This window comes from Tachysurus vachellii, chromosome 3 (genome assembly GCF_030014155.1).
Source record: "Tachysurus vachellii isolate PV-2020 chromosome 3, HZAU_Pvac_v1, whole genome shotgun sequence".
NCBI classification, from domain to species: Eukaryota; Metazoa; Chordata; class Actinopteri; order Siluriformes; family Bagridae; genus Tachysurus; species Tachysurus vachellii.
The window spans coordinates 15,398,862-15,422,340 of NC_083462.1; the positions used below are offsets into that span (position 1 = coordinate 15,398,862).

The 23,479-nt window shown below is 41.8% G+C and overlaps 2 protein-coding genes across 3 annotated transcripts; both read left to right on the top strand.

The window, feature by feature from the left end:
* The first annotated feature begins 1,362 nt into the window (after positions 1-1,362).
* ctdp1 (CTD (carboxy-terminal domain, RNA polymerase II, polypeptide A) phosphatase, subunit 1) lies at positions 1,363-13,706 on the top strand. Of its 2 annotated transcripts, none has more exons than XM_060865964.1 (13): positions 1,363-1,729; positions 4,905-4,988; positions 5,090-5,180; positions 6,008-6,163; positions 6,363-6,513; positions 6,713-6,803; positions 6,948-7,120; positions 7,698-8,612; positions 9,049-9,190; positions 9,369-9,584; positions 10,381-10,534; positions 10,661-10,863; positions 12,603-13,706. In XM_060865964.1, the coding sequence occupies exons 1-13, from the start codon at positions 1,488-1,490 to the stop codon at positions 12,760-12,762; spliced, it is 2,778 nt and encodes a 925-aa protein (XP_060721947.1). In that variant the 5' UTR covers positions 1,363-1,487; the 3' UTR covers positions 12,763-13,706. The 2 variants fall into 2 exon arrangements, with proteins under 2 accessions (XP_060721947.1, XP_060721948.1); XM_060865965.1 differs by having other exon boundaries at positions 6,008-6,136.
* Positions 13,707-14,875: 1,169 nt separating this feature from the next.
* On the top strand, positions 14,876-21,520 carry zbtb22b (zinc finger and BTB domain containing 22b). Its single transcript, XM_060865966.1, has 4 exons — positions 14,876-15,038; positions 16,186-16,412; positions 16,906-17,793; positions 18,536-21,520. Exons 2-4 carry the CDS (start codon positions 16,188-16,190, stop codon positions 19,469-19,471), a joined length of 2,049 nt encoding a protein of 682 aa, XP_060721949.1. The 5' UTR covers positions 14,876-15,038; positions 16,186-16,187; the 3' UTR covers positions 19,472-21,520.
* The last annotated feature ends 1,959 nt before the right edge of the window (positions 21,521-23,479 follow it).

Here is a 23,479-nt window from a genome sequence, read left to right on the forward strand (position 1 = left end):
CACACACACGCATACATACACACACACACACACACACACACACACACACACACGCCCACACACACATACACACGCACACATACACACACACACACACACACACATCACACACACACACAGCCCCTCCCCTTTCTAATGAGGTCACCAGTTACCACTCTGTCACTACCACAGGGCCCACGTCTGAACATTAATCTCTCAACATTAAATGACATTCTACTTTCAGGAGTATTTTCCCATCCTATATATTTATATAATACCAATAACTACTTTAACTACAATAGCTTGAACACCATCTAAATAAAAAATGCACATTCAGTCAGAAAGGATTGATTTTGCTGCGGTTTTTGTGAGAGAGAAAGTCAGAGAAAAGTCTAATCTCATTTTGGATGCAAACTTCTACAAATATGGCAGAGTTTGTTTGAGTTTGTGTTTCTGTGATCATGAAATCTCAGAGAGACTGTACTATTAACATGTCAGTTGAGTGGGTCACAGCTGCCTCCCTGACACCCCAGGGGCCTCCCCAGGGGCCACATCAGGGGCCACCCCAGGGTCCAACCCAGGGTCACCATGGGCCACCCCATGGTCCACCCCAGGGTTCACACCAGGGGACACCTCAGGGTCCAACCCAGGGTCTCCATGGGCCACCCCAGGGGCCACACCAGGGTCCACCCCATTGGCCACCCCAGGGTCCACACCAGGGTCCACCAGCCCTGACCTCCGTTCACATCTCTTTTAGAGATCCATTAATCCTGTACACTTCATTCAGAATGAATGACTGGATTTAGTCCACCAGCGTCCTGCTGTAGGTGATGATGAACAATATGACAGAATAACTTTATGTTTACTGAACCCCTGATGTCTCCTTCACTGATATGTGATAAACATACACAATGGACATAAGGCTTTATTGTCTGATTGACTGATGTACAATTCCCTTTGAACGAGCCGTTACTATAGAAACGATAAGTGTTAAAAAGATCGCCTTTATGCAAATGAACCAACAGGTTCTGACCAATCAGAAATGACACAGCGCTCGCGCTTCTATATACTGTACATTCACTTCACAATAAGAGAAGACAATCAACGGAAGCCACCAATACGCGCTTAGATTGGTGTTCCCATGGTTACAGCAGTACGCGCTGTCATTGGTCGGACGTTCGTGAAGGATTGTGGGTATTGTATTTTTCACCGCACTTCAGTAAACGACAAGAATAAAGCCGAAACTAAACCGATCAGTAAACACAACCTCTTAGCTTATAGCGGTTCATAATAATACTTCTAATAAACGTGTCTATGTTAAAAAAAAAAACAACTACGATGTTTTGACTTCCGGAAATTGATAGTTGTACTTCCGGTTTACGGCGGGAAGAGCGAAGTGATGTGAATTGTAATGTACGTTTGTGTACTAATTGTGTGTGGGGGGTCACAAGTGTGTGTGTATCAGTGAGCTGTGTTTACCGTCGTGTTTGTGCACTAAGAGCCTCAGCATGGAGGTGACGGAGATCCGGCTGCCGGCGGCAGCGCGTGCGGTGCGGCTGAGGGAGTGGAAGGTGGAGCTCGGGGCGGTGGTGAAGGTGGATTCTGTGCTAGCTTTGTGTGTGCTGATGCCTACAGACACCGAGGGGCAACAGCACAACAACAGGGCACTAACGGAGAAGAAGCTGAAGTCTGACCGAGCTGGGGTGGTGACAGAGCTGTGTTATGGGCTGGGAGACGTCATATGTCCAGGGTAAAGTACTGAATTACTAAACACACCTCAGTACTGAATTACTAAACACACCTCAGTACTGAATTACTAAACACACCTCAGTACTGAATTACTAAACACACCTCAGTTCGAATTACTAAACACACCTCAGTACTGAATGACTAAACACACCTCACTTATGTCCAGGGTAAAGTACTGAATGACTAAACACACCTCACTTATGTCCAGGGTAAAGTACTGAATGACTAAACACACCTCACTTATGTCCAGGGTAAAGTACTGAATGACTAAACACACCTCACTTATGTCCAGGGTAAAGTACTGAATGACTAAACACACCTCACTTATGTCCAGGGTAAAGTACTGAATGACTAAACACACCTCACTTATGTCCAGGGTAAAGTACTGAATGACTAAACACACCTCACTTATGTCCAGGGTAAAGTACTGAATGACTAAACACACCTCACTTATGTCCAGTGTAAAGTATTGAATGACTAAACACACCTCACTTAGTACTGAATGACTAAACACACCTCACTTATGTCCAGGGTAAAGTACTGAATGACTAAACACACCTCACTTATGTCCAGGGTAAAGTACTGAATGACTAAACACACCTCACTTATGTCCAGGGTAAAGTACTGAATGACTAAACACACCTCACTTAGTACTGAATTACTAAACACACCTCACTTATGTCCAGGGTAAAGTGACTTATTAAACACACCTTATTTATGTTTATCTCCAGGGTAAGATACTGACTTACCAAACACACCTGAACTTATATAACTGATTTATACAGCTGAGTCACTGAGGGGTCACTGAGGGGTCAGGAGTGTGAGTCGAACTCACAACCTTCTGATCAGTAGACCAACAGCTTCTCCGTTTATATGCCCCTTTGTTTTGATTTGTGTTAGTTCTTTACAGCCCCCTGAGTTTGTCGTGATGTCAGACTGCTTCCCTCTCCTGAGATCAGCTACACTCATCTCCGGTGCAATCAATAAAAACCCTGAAATAAATAAATGATGTCTGAGAGAGTGAGATCTGTAAATGGTGACATGGACGATCTGACCTCTCGTCTGGAACGAAGAAGTTTTAAGAGTTACACACGTTTTCACAGGATATTTTAGACTTTTGGAAGGTTTTCAGAGATACCAGAGTGAGGAGATGGGACCTCTCACATCATAAAGTCCCTGGAGATCCTCTGTGCTGTGGTGAGCCCATGTGCATTAGACGACTGTTCAGCTGAAGGATTCACCCACTATGGACACTAGGGGTGGCAGAAAAAATCGATTCACTAAACTATCGCGATTCTTTTTAAAACGTTTTGAGATCGATTTGTTTAGCTCAGAATCAATATATATATTTAATCATTTTACTTTTCCAGAGAGGTGGTGGGAAGACGTTATCGCTTTTATTCCAACAGAGGGCGAAACGTATTTTGTTGTTGTCTGTATTAGACGACGTCATATCCGTTTTAAGCTGGCGCGAGAAAGCAAAACCATGGCAGAGGCAGGGGAGCTAACCTCTTTGAGAATTGTTTCTGCACCTTCACGGTTTAAATCACAAGTGTGGAAACACTTTGGATTTTACACACTGCCAGGAAGAGCTGCGCTGGACATGACTAAAACGGTATGCAAACTCTGCCATACAGTGATAGGATATTGTGGCAATACGACCAACTTGAGTGCCCACCTTGCTCGACACCATCCCGAGCTGAATTTCGGGCTGAACACCAAACAACCTGCAGCATCTCAACAAACTCTGGATGTGACATTGTGTAAATTACCATGCACTTTGGAGAAGGCAAAACGCATCACAGAGTCGATTGCTCTTTTTATCTGCAAAGACATTCGACCTTATAGCGTTGTGGAAAATGCAGGTTTTCGAAATATGATCCATACTTTGGAGCCGAGGTACGTTATTCCAACGAGGAAGCTTTTCGCAGACACAGTCGTGCCTAAAATCTATGACGAGGTTACGTAAGAAGTAAAAAAAAATTTAAGCAAAGCTCAACGAGTCGCACTTAGCTGTGATGCCTGGACATCGCGAACTACAGAGTCCTATGTAACCCTGACAGCCCATCACATTACAGATGACTGGTATTTGTCTTCTCACGTGCTCTAAACCAGAGCCTTTCATGAGCGTCACACGGGGCAAATCTTGCAGAGCTGCTTCGTAGTGTAGCGATTGAATGGAACTTTCAGTTTAAGTTTAAAATTTAAATAAATCTTTAATTTTAAATAAATTGTTCCAGAGCTTTTTTATTTATTGTTATTTATTGGAACAGTTTAACAGCACTTTTATTTTATTTCAGAGAGTATTGTTTTTAGTTATTTTGTTGCACATTTAAATATTATATTCAAGTTTTTGGTACTTGAAAGTTTTATGGTTCAAGGTTCTTTATGCACTATGTATGTGTATGCTCCTGAAATAAAAATTCAGAAAGATGTGATGCATTGTTTTTGTTAATATAACTCATGTACAGTCTCTTCAAGGGTATGATCAAGTATTTGCCATTGTCTAATCTTTATTAAGCAAACAAAAATCACAATTTAAACAATGAATCGCAATAGCTACAGAATCGCAATATGTATTGAATCGGTACAAAAGTATCAGGAAAGTATTGAATCGCCAGATTAGTGAATCGTCCCAGCCCTAATGGACACTGCATGGGAGGACTGGATTATGGGCTGCAATGCTATGGGATCTTTTCTGTTTCTGTCTATGCACCTGCACATCTTACCTCCTATTCTACACAATAAGCACTGAAGTCCATGACTTCTGTATTGTAGTGTCTTATCATCTTATGTCTTATGATCATGAATAACATACACTAGCACAACCAGAGCTGTCCAGTAGGTGGCAATAGTACTTGGCTGTTGTACCTGAGAGAGAGAAACAACCACCACCTACACAGTTAACTGTAAACTAACAGCACCAGATCTCTGCGTGTTTGGGGGTCGGGGCTCATATCTGTAGAATGGAATGATGCTGTAGAATAGAATGATGCTGTAGAATTCTGACTCCTTGTTGCATCTGCCCAAGCACTGGAGTACCTCGAGTCTGAATTCACATCTTTGTCACAGTGAGGCATGAATGTGAACATGAAGTGTGTGTGCTTATTACCTGAAATCCTGTTGAACCCCTGTGATCTGATCTCATGCCCGTGTTTGTTGTTTGTCTGTAACAGGGACGTTATTGCACGAATAGAAGAATGCAGTCATCCCATTGTAATGAAGGGGCTGTGTGCTGAGTGTGGTCAGGACTTAACACAGTGAGTTTACTTATTATACATACATACCACACATATAAACAAACATAATGAATCACCATGTTTCAGCTTTAGACTGATTAGCATGTTCCTAACATTTACAGGCTGCAGAACAGGAATGGGAAGCAGCAGAACATCTCTACTGCCATGGTCTCCATGGTCCACAGTGTCCCAGAGCTGATGGTCAGCTCTGAGGTGAGCTCCATTGTTATGTGGTTAGGGGGTTGGGGTAAAGTACTGAATTACTAAACACACCTCACTTATGTCCAGGGTAAAGTACTGAATTACTAAACACACCTCACTTAGTAATGAATTACTAAACACAGCTCATTTAGTACTGAATTACAAAACACACCTCACTTATGTCCCGGGTAAAGTACTGAATTACTAAACACACCTCACTTAGTAATGAATTACTAAACACAGCTCATTTAGTACTGAATTACTAAACACACCTCATTTATGTCAGGGTAAAGTACTGAATTACTAAACACACCTCACTTAGTAATGAATTACTAAACACAGCTCATTTAGTACTGAATTACTAAACACACCTCATTTATGTCAGGGTAAAGTACTGAATTAGTAAACACATCTCACTTATGTCCAGGGTAAAGTACTTTACAACACTTTCCAGAGCTGTGTAATGACTTGTTGTAAGATGTTGTTCCTGGAGGAGATGTCCATGGTCCGTCTGCATGTGTTCCAACGTTCTTAGATGCTACAGCAAGATTATGCTGTATTATTACTGCTAGATTATTACTGCTGTAATTATGTCCTGGACGGACGCCGCCAAATATTTGTTAAAACGAATCCAAGTTTTTTTTTTGTTTGTGGGGAAAAAAGAACGATTTGAAACATACTGTATGCTGTTCTCCGAAAATACCTTTGTATTATTGACACAATGACACGTGTTGTCATGGTGATGGAGGACCTGAAGTCAACAGCATGATCATGGCATTTGTGTAGGATGTACTGATGAGTGTGTGTGTGTATGTTTTTTATTCTATTTGTGCGAGCAGCAAGCTGAGCAGCTTGGTCGAGAAGACCAGAAGAGGCTCCACAGAAACAGGAAGCTGGTTCTCATGGTAGATCTGGACCAGACTCTGATCCACACCACAGAGCAGCACTGTCAACACATGTCAACCAAAGTGAGCTTCATAACCACAACAATCGAAGTAATCGCCAAAATCTAAACTGTATGAATACACACAATATAAACGTATATACAAACACACACACGACACAGGAACGTGTTCTACACCTGAACACACAGATTAAAGTGAAGCTTTAAGGAATATTGTTGTTGAACATTCCTGATCATCTCAGTTTCCACTTCTCCTGGTTCTCAGCTCCATGTTTCTTTCTGTCTCCCAGGGGATTTTTCATTTCCAGCTGGGCAGAGGTGAGCCCATGCTGCACACACGTCTCAGGCCTTACTGCAAAGAGTTTCTGGAGAAGATTTCCAAGATGTATGAGCTGCATGTGTTTACTTTCGGAAGTCGCCTCTATGCACACACCATTGCAGGTCAGTGACGCAGGGTTCATATGTTTCTATATGTAAACGTGTCGTTTTGTTCCACAGGTACTCGATTGTTCTGGGTTCTGTCATGTTGTAGCACATTAACAGGACCACCATAAGACACACTTGTTGGTGTGAAGAGCTTTACAGAGAAACGATGACGCTGCTCTTTTCTTCTCACCTTTTCTTCTGTCTTCTAATAAAGGCTTCTTGGACCCTGAAAAGAAACTTTTCTCACATCGAATCCTGTCCAGAGATGAGTGCATTGACCCGTTCTCCAAGACAGGAAACCTGAGGTAATTCATCTGCTTGTGATCTTTTAGAACTTCATCTCCTTTGATCCAGTGACCGTTGAGACAGTCTTGTAGTGTTGTAGAAGATCTGTAGTGATGTAAACTGCAGGAAATAATAAACAGGTCTTATTTTTGGGTCCTCTGTAGGAATTTGTTCCCATGTGGCGACTCCATGGTGTGCATCATCGACGATAGAGAGGATGTGTGGAAGTTTGCCCCTAACCTCATCACGGTGAAGAAATACGTCTACTTCAAGGGAACAGGTGACATCAACGCTCCGCCCGGGTCACGAGAGGCTCAGCGGGAAAAAAAAAGTGCAGGTGATTTGAGTCATTAGACGTTCATATTGTTCATATTGAGCAGTGACCAGGCAGAGCAACACCTTTTGTTTCTCTCTCTCTCACACACACACATACACCTGTGAATTCCCTCCATCAGCCAGCTCTGTCCTATCACATGACACCTATCACCTTGGCAGGATGAAGGCTGACACGTTTCCTCATCATCATCTTTGTGACCTCCTGCTGCTCATGCTTCTTCAGACACACTGAGGAAAGTGCAGTGCACGAGTTCACATCCTAGTGTTGCTGTGATTGGCAGGTGGACAGACAGGTTGCTCCTCCCACACAGCATGTTTTGGTCACTCATGATTTCCATAAAACAGGGCGAGTGTTTTTCTGTTGTGCTTCTTCAGAGCTGTTATTATTTAACAGTTAGAGGTGCAGATGTTAGAGGTCAGATGTGTGTGATTTAATTGTTATTAAGCAGTTCATTTTTTATTCTGCAGTTAATCACAATTATTAAACATTATTCTCTCACACACAGTGCACCAGTTATTGTTTTCTAGATGCTGGAGTCATAATAAAAGCAGCCATATGTTGTGCTGTCTTGCTGTAGGTAACCAGGTCAGTCAACCCGTAGAGAACCCCAACCCGTCTGGATCATCAGCTGACGAGGGGAAAAATAACGTCCACCGGAAACCGGACAAGGATAAAAAGTCACCACATGACGAAATGTCAACCGCTGTCGCTGACGTTCAAGGAGAATCAGCTAGCCAGAGAACTTCTCCTGATGCAAACAGGACAGAAAAGTCACTTTCGGATAATATATGTGACGTTAAAGTAGACGATTCAGGTGATTCGGATGGGACAAGGCAAAGTGAAACTGGAGATCAAGACAATGTGACTGTAGCTGGTAGCGGTGACTCAACTAAACCGGGATCACCGCAGAATAAAAACGATAAGGTCTTAGAAAGCACAGAAAGTCAACAAACAAGCGTAGACGAGGAGTGTTGTGGTACAGAGGAAAACGGAGAGGGAGGATTAGACGCTGGCAGCGTCTGCGATATGGACGAAGAGAGCCTCGGTGATAACGGATGTTCTGACAAGAAGGAAACCGAGACCGAGTCTCAAAACAGCGAGCAGTCCGGTGTCACCATGGGAGAGGAGTCTTTAGACCACAGCATGGTGGACGAGGAGGAGGAGGAGGAAGACATGGACCAGGACGATCACTTGATTTACCTCCAGGAGATCTTGCTGCGTATTCACAACGAGTATTACTCCCGCTACGACGCGTATCTCCGGGGTGACTGCTCCGACACGCCGGACATCCGTAAAATCATCCCTGAGCTGAAGAGCAGCTCTCTGGCAGGCACAAACATCGTGTTCAGCGGCTTGTACCCCACAAACTACCCCATGGAGCGAACACGAGAGAGCTACCATGCAAAAGCACTGGGTGCCAAGATTAGCAAGAGCCTTGTGCTCAGTGCCAAAGATCCCGACCTCACCACCCACCTCATCGCAGCTCGTGCAGGTAAGACATGCATACAGAAGTTCTACATTCTACAGCGCTCAGCTCCAGGCCACTAAACTTTCATACGAACACTTTGGGTTACCATAGCAACCACTTAACATACCACCAACACACTAAAATCAGATGCATTTGTAACAAGCAATGGTCAACCAAACACTAGCAAGCAATGCTATAGCAACAGCCACCGAATAACACTCTAACAACCCCATGCAAAATCAGAGCAATGCCCTGGATGTCATAGCAACCACATAGCAACCATTTCAGATACCATGTGTTTGCCCCAAACACAAAAACGTTAAGATAATAAGAATTCTTATACAATAAATACATTTAACTCTTAATCTTAATCTGCTAATGGACTTTATCCTCCACCATGATATAGTGTGTATTTATGTTGAGACCTCTGTTTATAACTGACTGTGTGTGTGTTTGTAAGGTACGGAGAAGGTCCGGCAGGCCCAGGCCTGTAAACATGTTCATGTAGTGAATCCAGATTGGCTTTGGGGATGTCTGGAGCGATGGGAAAGAGTGGAAGAGCAGCTGTTCCCTCTTAAGGAGGACTACATAAAATCACAGAGGTCTGATTCAACTTCTCTCCATCAAACTCCATCAAATGTTTTCTCTTAAACACTGTTTAGCTCTGGTCCTAAACCTTTCTGCTCACTTAATTACCTACAGCTGAACTATGATTATTAAACTGCATTATTTTAGATCAATACAAGTTGGTGTTATTTATGTTGTTGTTGTGTTTTTTAGAAGTAATAGCCCATCAGCATTTCCTGATGTTCAGGAGTCCTTCCCAGCACCTGTTATTGACCCTGTTTTCATCCAGCCCAAAGGCCTGCTGCCTCCAGAGGTGCACACGTACGACTCGGTAACTGGGAAGTTGATCCGAAGAGGACCTCAGGCACCACGTCAGTCTCAAAAATCATCGGTGATGTCGTCAGGACACGAAGTGCACTTAAACTTTAGGTACTTAGATGAGGTACATTCTGTGCTCCATAATGTTGTAGGATGTACCTCTCTCCCTCACTCTCTCTCTCTGTCTCTCTCTTTCGCTCTCTCAAAAAAAAAAAAAAGAACTGTCAACTGAGAAACTGGCATGTTCCTGAATACGTCTCCTACACCGGAGACTACTTCCATAAATGCTCAATAAAAGTCTTTGAACAAAAAACGTTAACGATTATAAATTTGACTTGGCTACATGGTGTTATTTATTATTATTAGTTTCAGATCACGTCCGGCTTACACGTACCTGTGCGTGTAATGTTACCATAAAAACCAATGTATTCAATTCAATTTGTATTGTGTTTGTAACATTCATACAGCAGCTTTACAGAACTCTAGAAAAAGAATAAAAGTATTAACGTTTAATATTAATTGTCTGTATATTTCTAACATTTATGTCTAATGTTCAAGTCTGAGGTGATGGTGGTGAGTAAAAAACTCCCTGAGATGATATGAGGAAGAAACCTTGAGAGAAAACAGACTCTGGGTGACACTGGGCAGGAAATAGTGTGAATGGAAATAGTGTGAATGGAAATAATGTCAATGGAAATAATGTCAATGGAAATAATGTCCTTTGTAAGGAATCAGCTGTGCCGTGCGAGTCTTCCCAGCAAACACAGAAGTTGTCCACATGTTGACTTCCCTCACTTTCAGCTCCCCGGCCCTACAATGTGCAGTGTTTTTTTTTTTTTTGCTGCAGTTCATCTTTTGCTCTGTGGATAAAATGTTGAGCTACCTTTGTTTTGTTTTTTTGTTTCAGGGATTTGAGATTTCTGCAGCAGGAAGATATTGACAGCTCCAGAGCAGATGACGAGCAGCCTGGACCGATACGCAGGAAACGACAGCCCAGCCTGTCCGAATCCTTGCCGCTCTACACGCTCTGCAAGGAGGACCTAGACAGCATGGACCGAGAGGTGAGACGATCCCACATGCAAATCCCAGTCAAGATTTGCACCTGATTTTAAAGCAGGTTAAAGTATTTGATTAGAATTGACTCTGACTCTAAACATGTCTGTGACATTTTTTGGGGGGGTTGGCAGGTGGATGATATTCTTGAAGAAGAAAGTGATAATGACAGTGAGGGAAAAGAGAAGGAGGAGAGAGTGAAGGAAGATGAGGAGGATGAGGAGAGCAGTAGACAAAGTGCTGAAGCAGCAGATGATCACCAGGCCCTAAACATGTCTGTCAAAGACACATCATCAACATCCAAAGAAGACAGCAGTCAGACCGGGATCACACCAAGGTACTGGACCTTACTTAGTTCTCTTAGAGTCATTTTAAATAACTGACAGATCAGTGCTGACGTTTATGCCCTCATGCTGTCTGGTTATGTAGAATTTCATGTTCAGTACTGAATGTTCAGTAAACTTTCAATCACTATAATATTTAAAATAATCTTTATTCTCAGAGTTGCAGCTCTTCTGAAGACCATAAAGACATCAGGGGGATAATCTGATTGTTCTGTCTGTAATTTAGTACCATTGTCTGTGAACATGAACGTCCCCTAAGACAAGTCAAGCCAGTTTACTATATTATTTCAGTAAATCTCAGGGAAGTGTAACAGTCAGAGACTTTTCTCCAAATACATCAGCTAACAGGCTAAAATCACTGTTTGACAGGGAGACCGGAGGGCTTTTATTTTGTTCTCTCGGCTCCTGTGACATCACTGACACGTTGTAAGCCTTTCTGAACTGGTATTACTGACTGGTTAAAAAAGACACCATCATATACCTACAACCCGTCTCTACACCATCATATACCTACAACCCGTCTCTACACCATCATATACCTACAACCCGTCTCTACACCATCATATACCTACAACCCGTCTCTACACCATCATATACCTACAACCTGTCTCTACACCATCATATACCTACAACCCGTCTCTACACCATCATATACCTACAACCTGTCTCTACACCATCATATACCTACAACCCGTCTCTACACCATCATATACCTACAACCTGTCTCTACACCATCATATACCTAAAACCCGTCTCTACACCATCATATAAAAACAAACCGTCTCTACACCATCATATAAAAACAAACCGTCTCTACACCATCATATAAAAACAAACCGTCTCTACACCATCATATACCTACAAACCGTCTCTACACCATCATATACCTACAAACCGTCTCTACACCATCATATAAAAACAAACCGTCTCTACACCATCATATACCTACAACCTGTCTCTACACCATCATATACCTACAACCCGTCTCTACACCATCATATAAAAACAAACCGTCTCTACACCATCATATAAAAACAAACCGTCTCTACACCATCATATAAAAACAAACCGTCTCTACACCATCATATAAAAACAAACCGTCTCTACACTATCATATAAAAACAAACTGTCTACACCATTGTATACCTACAAACTGTCTCTACATCATCATATAAAAAAACCGTCTCTACACCATCATATACCTACAAACCGTCTCTACACCATCATATAAAGGGATTGAAAACATACATTCATTCATTTTCTACCGCTTATCCGAACTATTTTCGGGTCACGGGGAGCCTGTGCCTATCTCAGGCGTCATTGGGCATCAAGGCAGGATACACCCTGGACGGAGTGCCAACCCATCGCAGGGCACAGACACACACTCTCATTCACTCACGCAATTGCACACTACGGACAATTTTTCCAGAGATGCCAATCAACCTACCGTGCATGTCTTTGGACCGGGGGAGGAAACCAGAGTACACGGAGGAAACCCTCGAGGCACGAAATACTTAAAATAACAATAAAAAACTTAGGTGAGGAGGTCTGGGGTTCAGTCAGTGTTCAGTGGGGTTGACTCAGAGTCACTGCTGTGTGCAGGACACTCAAGATCTTTATTCCAACATTAACACACCTTCTTCATGGAGTTCAGGGGCTTTGTGTACAGGGACATTGTCATGATGGAACAGTGTTTAATCACTAATACAGATCACTGCACTGTGTTTTATAGAGGTCACAAGAGAAAGCTGCAGGACACCAGAGAAGACGATGATGACAAAGACGGAGACTTTGCTAGCCAGTCCAGTAAGGAGTCAAACGAGGACGGTAGTAGCTCAGAAGCTGATGAGATGGCTGCTGCTCTGGAGGCAGAGTTAAATGACTTCATGTGATCAGTGAGACCAGTGATATTGACCTTTCACTGCAATCACTGTTTCTGTGGCTGTTTGTGCATGTCACCTCTACTATATATGTGTGTGTGCGCGCGCGAGTGTGTCTGTTGAACATAAATCATCAGGTGGATAAAATATTTGTGTGTATACAGAATGATTTATTGAGGTGTGATGTGACAAAGCTGTTGAATATTTTACTGCATTACCTTTGGCCAGTGGATGTTTGGATTTTAGGTTTTACAGAAAACTAAAAAAAGAAATAAAAAGAGTTTGTGATAACTGCCAAAGACTACAACAGGCAGCTATATTTTTTCATATTTTTCTGTTCGATTTCTTTCTCCACTCTTTCTCTTTGCACAAAAAACCTTGGCACATTACATTGTTTTCTGAAGAGAATTATTTGATTTTTTTTTTGCCAAACTGAGTGTTTAGTTAACATTTCTGTTATCTTGTAGATTCACTGTTAATCAGCTTCCTTTACAGTATTTTATTTTATTTAGTTTTTTGCTTATATTTTTACTGTTCATTTCAAGGTTGATGTACTATATAACGCTTGTATATTCTATTTCATACCTTTCCTTACTAACGATATGTGCAAAAAAATAAAGGTTTTAGAGATTGAACAAGTCACTAGAGCTGAATTCCAAAAAATCTGGGGTGGGGGTGGGTTTTTGGGGTAATTCTAGTTTTGACAACAATGGCAGTTTTTCTGCCATTAATATTCTTTCAAACCTCGATGAAAACATTATATTTTTACAAAACCGATGTATCTTGTATTTTAGGTTACTTGTCTGTGTGCCTGTAAAGAAGATGATGATGATTATGATGATGATGTAACTCAGTGCTGAATGCATTCAGTTTGTCTAAAGATGTCTAAAATCATTCTGTACAGATGACAAAGTTTAAAGATGTTTACATGACCTAATAAAAAGCCATTGGTAATGCCTCCGTTTCAGTGAATGTAACCATCATTTCCATGTCCTTAGAGTAACCCCTGTGTTTACTCCATCAAATGAGGCAAATCCATAAAGAAGGGATATAAGTTCATCCAAACCTCAGGTGGTACAATCACATCTGAAATGATTGGAACACCAAGGGCAATTCTTATGTTTTTGCTGTACACTGCAGACAGTACTTCTGATCTCAGTAATATACCAGAATTCCAGTTTTCATTTCCTGATATTTACTTAAATGTGTTAAATTACTTAGAACATGACACCTTTTGTTTAAACCCAAAAATATCAGAACAGATGTGTCCTATAAGAATGTTTAAACCATTAGTAGCTCTGAACGTGTGGTGAAAACTAACACTCGGCCCCAGGATATTAGTATATATTTACTGTACTTGATGCCCCACAAGCCTCCACAGGGTTCTTCCTGTCTGAATTGCTAAATAGCTTCAAGCCTCTCCGGCTTGGACGTCATCGTAGAATTGAGAGGAGGGACCTTCTGAGGGTACAAATTAAATTCAGTACCTTGTTGACCTGAGAACAAAACTCGCTGTATGATCCCAGCTGTATGATGGGTGCTCAGCTACATGAGTTTCACAGGTAGATGAAGTGCTTGTATTATTACTTAACTCAAGCTTCTCAATCTGGAGACCAACTTTCACCATCCCAAGTCAGTGAGGATGCCAAGCAGAATTTTTTGGTCATACTAAGCTTATAGAACATCATACTGAGATGCCTCTGGGGTGGTTGTACACCAGCTGCCCTATCGTCTGCTTGAAGGAAGTTCAGGGTCATGATTGACAGAAAGTCCTACAGTGAAAAGTTCAGACTGGTGGTCCTGGTTCCTCAGGAACATCTCAGAAGGCTTTCTACTAAAGTGGGGTTTGGGTTCCAGTGAAGAGAAAGTGTAAAACACTCTATTATAAGTCATTTATGTTTTACTGTCTTATCACATAATGTTTTGGGGTTTATTATAAGATATAAACTGTAAAGCACATTATTTTCACTAGTGTACTAAACTAATTTACTTTATCCTCTTTTATCAGTTAACATTATACATTAGACGTGTTTATTAAAATGGACTAAGAATAAAAAACCTCTCTCCTACAGACACACCACTGTGTTTACACGCGTTCTATTTTCGGTCGGCCGAATGACCCCACACGATTCTGTCTGGGATTTTCTCTTAAAGGGATCATATGCAGCTGGAGCTCTGGAGCTAAGCGAGCGTTTCTGTTCCAAATGTTAGCGTTCTTCCTGTCGTGAAGATGGAGATTTTACTGCGCAAATACACTCATGTCGGTCCTTAAACAAGCTTGTTCAGGGGTAAGACTGATTAAAGGCTTTTTTCATTGCTGACAAGCCTGATAAGCGGTTAGCACAGTTAGCATAGTTAGCGCAGTTAGCATAGTTAGCACAGTTAGCATGCAGTCGCAATAATCCCTGAGTTTCTCTTCTCTAATCTTCTGTAATCTGTGTTTTTTAACATGTTTGACATGTTCCTGCTCTTCATCATGTTCAGGCTGAACAATAATAATAATAACAACAACAACAACAACAACAACAACAACAACAATAATAATAATAATAAGACGCCATTACAGTCTTCATGACTTAAAGCACATTAGTGACTTTACTCCATTACACTTTACTGTGTTTACACTGTTTACACACTGACATCCCTGTCATTAAACACTCAGGGCTGTGATCTTACTGCTTATTCCACATTTTAGATCGAGTCCCTCATCTCTTCTACACCACCAACTTTATCTACCTGTTTAAGTGTGAGATCAATCCCAATGGGACATTATTATTATTATCTGAATATGAGTGGTTTGTGTATTCATTATGAAAGCTGGCTGAATGACGTCATTGGGTGAGTTTAAATGTGCAGTGGTATAAATGTGTACAGGATAAACAACAGAATTGTTTACCTCGTGTCTTCAGCACAGGTGACTGGGGACTGTTATGCCACCTGGTTTATGTTAATATTATATAGAGACACTCATGAGTTCGCTCTCAATCTACAGTGTAAACATGACGCCAATAGCTATTACATCAGCTTTTTTTTTTACTGCTAAATGGTTTTATTGGATTTGATTCCAATCTCTGTTTATTTTCTAAACATTCTTATTTCTCCCTGACAGCCTGATGAATATGTTTCGACACCACACGTCTTTCCTGGGTCACTAAACCGTTGTTTAAGCTGCCGTTTGTTTTTGGGGGGGTTTGTTACATTTCAGAAAGATGTGAAAAGTTCCCCAGAATCATGTGTAAAGCCTGACACACTCTCAGCTCTCCCTGTGCTTCTTGACGCAGCATTGTGTTACAGTGACTGTAAGAATGATGAAAAACAGTCATGTGCTTGGTTAAGAATAGTGTGTTATAAGGAGTGAAATCAGTTCTATTGTGTGTGAAAGATTTTGGAGAGGTGTGTTTAGTTGTCACTTTGTGTCTTTTTCACGCTGCTCAGGAATGCAGTCGGCTACAGAGGAGAACAGTTGTGATGGCACCTTGGGTGTGCCTACGGGTTCGATGGTGCAGGTGTGTTTCCCTAACGTGCAGACGTGTGTGCTGGACAGCCTTAACAGACAGCGTGAGGACGGCCAGCTGTGTGACCTCTCCATACACGTACAGGGACACGTCTTTAAAGCCCATCGCTGCGTGTTAGCTGCCTCATCACCGTACTTCCATGACCAGGTGTGTCCTTTACTCACTGCCACTTACAACTGTCTATAACTAAACAATGGGGAAAGTTATTTACACATTTAATGTATAGAGAGTGTATGTATGTGTGTATATAAATGGTGTATGGTGAATCCATGTATCATCCATTTCATCTATGTCAAAAAAAGGAAACGCAACATTTCACTGTACTGACATGCAGCTGCTAGTGCAGGAATATGGCAATAAAACTAACCAAGTTTCTCAGAACATCTCCACCTCCACTAAACTTCCTTTCTCAAATCACTATCACTGTTCTGTAGTGTTATTGAGCACTAGCGCCTAGCCATGCAGTTAAGATACACATGCAGTCTTCATGGAATGGGTTTCCGTTGCTGAGCAGCCACATACAAGCCTCACATCAGTATACAATACCAAGCGTTTGACAGGTGTAAAATCAGTGTGTGTGTGTGTGTGTGTGAGAGGGGCTCTGGATCTTGACTGCTCACGGTGTGTGTCTGCTCATTAGGTGCTACTGAAGAACATGTCTACAGTGTCCATCCCAGCTGTAATGGACCCGCTGGCATTCGAGAGAGTCCTGCGCTGTGCCTACACCGGCCAGCTGCAGATGCTCCGTGAAGACATCGTCAACTACCTCACCATTGGAAGCGTGCTCCAGATGTGGCACATTGTGGACAAGTGCACAGAACTACTCAGAGAGGACAAGGGAGGTTCGTCTGGGCCACAGGGTACAGCTCCGTCCTCAGAGAGTGCTCGATGCAGCAGTATCCCTAACAGGGAATCCTACGGTGGCGAAGGACACCTACAGTCTGTGGCGCCGCCTCTGACCCGTTCCTCACTAATCGAGAGTCAGTCTCCCAGCAGTACAAACTACTTCAGCCCCAAAGATGCTAGTTTCGGTGGAGCCATGGCGAGTACAGGAACGGTGGGAGACGGAGGCATGCATTCCACTCCGAACTACTGCATGCCGTCCAGTCAAGAAGACGCTTTCCTAATTGACGAGGAGGAGGAAGAGGACGAGGAGCTTGTGTACCCGAGGAAACAGGAACAGGGCAGTGGCAGAAGGAAGAAGCCTACTCCTGCCTCCGATCAAGACATGGGAGTGAGCGACAGTTTCGGCGTTTCGTCCTACCAGGATCTGGAGTCGTCTCCGCTGCAGAAGCGCCCCATGTACAGCCAGCCGAGCATCATGCCTCGGAAGCAGTGGGTGGTGGTGAAAACCGAACGCTCCAGGGATGACGACTTCATCGTGGTGTCTGGAGAAGAAGGAGGTGAAAACGAAGACGAGCAGGACCTAGAGCTCAGCAAGGAGAGAGAAAGGGAGAGGACATTTAATATTTCTAATGTCAGGACTCTTTCTGCAGACCTCAGCAGCAGGGAGGACATGGAAGCCCAGGTGAGGATCATTTAATGTTTGTTGGAGATGGTGTAGGTGTGAGGAAGTAACACGTAGTGAAGCAATAAACAGCACACAGTTACACACACCATCATGTGAAGTCACCGAGAGTTCCTGAAAAACTCAACGCCACATTCAAATAAAACTCTCAAGATTTCTTATAAGAAGACAAACCCCTGACTACTAAACAACACAAAATAACATCTTTTTTTTAATTATCACTCTTTCCCAGAAAAACGATGACTCAATGATGGACACGTGACTGTGGAATGATTCACAGTTGCGTAAGTGTTGCATAACTCTGATGTTAACTGGAAGCTCTGCCCCCTTCCCTCTGTCTCACATAATGTTCCTGCAGGAGGGACTCTAGAGTTGTAATAAAACTACATTAAGATAAATCCAGTATCTCTCACCATGTGTTTAAGTTTAAATGAAGTGACACAGTTTACTCTGACTATATTACATGACCAGACCTGCCAATCTTGTGTTGATGTAAGATCTCCACATTTAACTCAGTGTTTCTGGGTTGCCAGGTTGCACACTTACTTTGTGTTAACTTGTTTCTCCTGAAAAGAAAGAAAGTAAAAAGAAGAAAGTAGTCCTTACTGTTTCCTCTGCCTGAACATTTAGATGACATTTGGGATGGAAATTCTGTTTACTTTATAGAAACCTCCCTACGAGTACGAGTCGTTCTGTAAATCGTTTTAATCCATCCAATAATATTTTGCTGTCACTTCCTCAGGTTGACTACTGCCAATCACCTGAAGACTACCTCAAGGTCGAAAGCGGTTTGATGGACCAAGCGTCATCACAGCACTCTGTGGAGAACCCCAGCCAGAGCAGCAGTCGAGCATTACTGAGCTCGGTCCAATCAGCCACTGCCAGAACACAGCTCTTCCCACTGGACATGCAAGGGAACCAGATTGTTCTCTACAACCAACCTTCTCTTTCAGTCAGCCACCAAGATGCTTTGCCTGGGGTGTCCTTAAAAGGAGCTTCGGAGCATGGAATGGTTCACTTACCCAGGCACGGTGGAATGGACAGTGGCTTTGACGGGTTAGATGGCAGCGGGGCTGGCACTGCGGGCAAAGTCTTTATGTGCCACTGTGGAAAAAGGTTTACTCACAAGAGCATGCGAGATCGCCACATCAACATGCATCTCGACCTGCGGCCTTTCCACTGCCCGGTATGCTCCAAGAAGTTCAAGATGAAGCACCACCTCACAGAGCACATGAAGACACACACAGGTCTGAAGCCATACGACTGCCTTAGCTGTGGGAAAAAGTTCATGTGGCGCGACAGCTTCATGCGACATCGCTCGCACTGCGAAAGGCACACCGGCGTCAGCGCTAATAGCGAGCTGCAAGGTACTGAAGGGTCAGTTATTTCCCCTCAAAATCTTCTTCAGCACCAGCCTTCAGGCAACAAAGGTACTCCAGGCAGCTCTGGAGGCAGAAGTGGAGTCCCAGTTACGTCTCCACACCACTCCAGTAGCAGCAGCAGCAGTAGCAGCAGTAGAAGCGGCTTGAGCATGTCCATCCCTGGCTCGCTTTTAGGGCTTAACCCCCAAAGTGGAATGTACGGTCATGGCTCCGGTGTCCTCGGGCTAGATGTGAGCCAGAGTGAATGTGGGGATGATATAAGTGAGGTGTGTATAGGTGAAAACAGCATCACTTAAACATCACCTCAGCAAACAGCTAAATATCGCCACGTCGGACCACTTGTACAGTCGTCTGATTGTGATAGTGTCTGTAAGCATGATTCACGTAACAAGATAGGAAAGAAATAACGTCTAAAGTCTTAGAGCACTTATAATGTGTCCATCTGTTTTTGGTGCATTAACGTTAAATAGTGCACAATCCAATGGATGTGTAAAAAACGTTCTAATTTAACGATAAAAGAATTGTTTTTAAATAATTTGGACAAATTTCATCACAAAAAGAAAAAATACATTCCTGGGTATTTTTGCGGGGCAGCACATCACATTACTCCAGAGCAGAACATATCACACAAGGGCTCTTATTGAGAGCCTGTGATCTGATACTGCCGCAGCACTTATTATAAGGAGAGGACGCATTCGATCGTTTTAGCTGAGCTGTGACATCCAGGTTCAGGCTGTACTCAAATCTCCAGTATACACGTTAAGGCACCGGTATAAAAATGCAAACAGGAAAATGTAAAAGCCTCGCATTCAGAAATAAAGTGTTATAAAATAAAAGCAAGGAAATAAAAAAAAAGATTAGCATGATGTATGTGTAGCAGCCTGGAAAAAACCCTTGTAGTACAAGAAGTTCTTCTTCGCACATATTTTATCCAGAACTAAAAGCTTAATGTCTGAATAAACTCGAAAAAAGGAGTAAATTTCAACTTCAGAATTTAAAGATTTCAGTCGATTTCCAATTAAAGACGCTTTTCTTTCAAATTGACGTGAAAATAAATCAGAAAAGAATTTCTCTGAATAAAGTTAAAACTTAATGTATAGAAGAAGTGTTTAAAGTATTTAATGTCTATTCTAAAGAATAGAATAGAAATGTAGATTCATTAGCAAGTCCGAATGCGGAGGAGCATTTTATTATCTGGGGCGCGTAATAATTTTATTATTATTTATCTGTCTCACGGCTTCCACGCTCAGTATCCAGCACACGGCAACGTATGGATTTTATTTGTTTTATATTGTGCTGAATGTGCAGTTTATAGACCCAGTATGAAAGGTCACTGTGATTAACAGGAGTGTGTTGGACACGGAGATGCTTGTCAGGTTTATCTGTGCAGCACTCTGTATCTCAGACAAACCCAGGGGCAAGAACCTATAGTACTTCCTAAACGGATTGTTCTAGATTAATCCGTCTACCGTGGTGAATAATCTAGAAAGAGGAACTAAAAAACTACATTATACACTGCCTAGGAAAGTGGAATCTGCAGCCAGCTTTTCAGCTCCTTACTGTAAAAGAAGTCCTGCTGTTAATAACACACTTCAATCTGCATTCATTCATCACCCAGCACCTCCTGCTCCACCACGACTCCACCCCTTTCACAGCCTGCCCTCGGAAATGCCCCCCTGCTGCCACAACAAAAGTACATCCACTCATCCCCACATTCCACTGACTCATGTATTTATGATCTAAATGACCCGAGTCCGTTTGTTCTCTTTTTGCCAGCCGGGTCTCGGCCGTACGTTTTAAGAGACTTGTACAGCCATCGAGTTCGTATTCGGCTTTCTTAACATGTCTCCGTAACCTCTTCATGTGATTATAAACATCAGAGTTGTGACCTTTATGTATTTTTTTTATTATTACATTTTTTTTATTGTTTGTTAAAAAGGAGAAGGAACAGAGAATATTACACATTAAGGGACTCGCTGCATTCCAAATCCTATTTCCATGAACTTAACAGAGGTGTATTATAATAATAAAAATGACACAAGGAGTAATGAAAGAGTTATCAATACTGCTTCTAATTTTAATTCTGAAAGCTTTGCCTTCTGTGAAGGCTGTTGAAATGATTTGCCATGTTTTCTAATGGACTTGTAGCACTTTTGAAGTTTGGTGAATGTGGATCTTACGAGTAATTGTGTAGAGACTCAGCTCATGCGTTAAATTCGTTCATTACAGTACGCTGACATAACACTCAACCTGTACTCCATGTCTAGGACGGGTTTAAACATTGTGTGTTAAATGGATTAAATCCTGTTACGCATTTGTCAATAATAAAGATTCACTGGAAAAAACTGGTCTGATGAATCACCTTTCTTTTACATCATGTGGACATCGTGTGTGTGTGTGTGTGTGTGTGTGTGTCACTTCCCTGGGGTATAGATAGCTCCAGGGATGCTTTAAGGGAAGAAGGCAAGCTATAGGCTGATCCAGCTGTCTAGACATCACAGTTTGGCTCTTTTGCAAGTCCTCCTTCAGTAACCAAATGTAGTTGTCGGTGTCTACAAAACATTTCTGTCGCAGCATGTGGTGGTGTGCCACATAGCCTTCTTGCTGGTGTTTGCTTCAGCATTTACATCCACTTACAAAGTTTTACTTGTGGTTTTACGTTAAGAAGTGAGGCCAAACAGTTTGATCTAGGCTTAATCAGATCAGAGAATCATGTTTGAGAGTTAATAATAATAATAATACTTTATTTATAAAGCACTTTTAAAACACCTAAAGCAATAACAATGGAACAATCAACAAACAAAACAGAACAAAAAATGAAGCCTACCTTTAGTTCTTAATCTGCTTTATTTCCCCCTTTAACATCAATGGTGTCATGCTGTCTTTTTGTAATAATTGTGCATGAGGTCCTTAATTCTCTCAGGTGGGTCAGCGGTTTAGAGTTATTTTGAGGGGACAGCAAATGTACACTGTTATACAAGCTGTACACTCACTACTTTACATTGGAGCACAGGGTCATTTCTTCAGTGTTGTCACATGAAAAGATAAAATATTTACATAAACGTGAGGGGTGTACTTACTTTTGTGAGATACTGTATAGAAATACACACATTGCCTGGTCAGAAAAGTCAAATACGCAAATATAACATTCTATTTTTTCACAATTTAAGCCTGAGAAACTGGCATTGTCATCTTGGAATATGCCTGTGCCATCGGGGAAGAAAAAATACAATTAAGGAAAAAAGCAGTATTAAGTATATTCACACTGCAAAATATGCCCCTATTGAAACAAGCAAGATATGCTTAAATCTAATGCTTGAAGATATCAAGATATGCTCAAGATATGCTTAAATCTAAAATCTGCCAATTTTGTTTTTTGCAGTGCAGGTGGTCAGCTGACCTCATTTTTAGGCACATACATTTGCTAAACCTAGAAACAACCCTGGATGATAACACTTCCCCTACAGACATGTATGGTAGGCACTGGGCATGATGGGTGCATCACTTCATCACCCTTTCATCTTCACCAGATTAACAGCAAATAACAGTGCAAATATCGATATCGAATATATCGAAAATATCGAATATCGTGCAAATATAACTGACATTTTTATTCATTTCTTTTGCTGACTAAAAGTGAAAATGGCTTGTTCAAAGCTGCCCGTTGATAAGAAAAGAAAAGTTGATCTTGAAAACCGCGAGTTTAAAAGTGAGTGGACAGAAAAATATGCATCGTGCTCCCCGGTGGAAGCAAAAAACCAATCTGCAACAACACGGTAGCAATCATCAAAAGTTGCAATTTAAAACGTCACTATGAAACCAAGCATACATATTTTGAACAAAATTACCCTCAGAACACAGAGTTATGGACATCAAAAATAAACCAGCTTTCACTGTATATGGGTGGAAATTAATACATTTTCACTAAGGAAGAAAGTTAGTCTGCTTATTTTGTTGGGATTCAGTTGTTATAATGAAGAATACTCAAAACTATTCCTTTCCGAATTAAAATATCATTTACAAAATGATTCTGATGATTATTTAAAGCCCCATAGTCTTCTTTGTAACTGCTTTCCCCAAACCAATCATGTATCATCATTGTACAGCGTGAAGAAGGTGGATGTAAGTTCAGGTGGAGTTTTATTAAAACAACTAAACAAAAAATGTAATGAGAGAAGCAATAATGAGAAAAACTAGAAGCACCAGACCAAGTCAAGACAAGTCAAGTCAAGGTAGGTGAGACAAGGCTAGAAAAACTCCCGAAACCTGTCAGCTACTGAGACAAGACACACCCCTTCACCTTG

Excerpts from the sequence above, each read along its gene's own strand:
- ctdp1 (XM_060865964.1), top strand. The coding sequence starts at position 1,488 with ATGGAGGTGACGGAGATCCGGCTGCCGGCGGCAGCGCGTGCGGTGCGG. Across the intron at positions 5,181-6,007 it reads AGCTGATGGTCAGCTCTGAG|CAAGCTGAGCAGCTTGGTCG; the intron begins GTGAGCTCCATT and ends TTGTGCGAGCAG. Across the intron at positions 7,121-7,697 it reads GCGGGAAAAAAAAAGTGCAG|GTAACCAGGTCAGTCAACCC; the intron begins GTGATTTGAGTC and ends GTCTTGCTGTAG.
- zbtb22b (XM_060865966.1), top strand. The coding sequence starts at position 16,188 with ATGCAGTCGGCTACAGAGGAGAACAGTTGTGATGGCACCTTGGGTGTG. Across the intron at positions 16,413-16,905 it reads CACCGTACTTCCATGACCAG|GTGCTACTGAAGAACATGTC; the intron begins GTGTGTCCTTTA and ends TCTGCTCATTAG. Across the intron at positions 17,794-18,535 it reads GGGAGGACATGGAAGCCCAG|GTTGACTACTGCCAATCACC; the intron begins GTGAGGATCATT and ends TCACTTCCTCAG.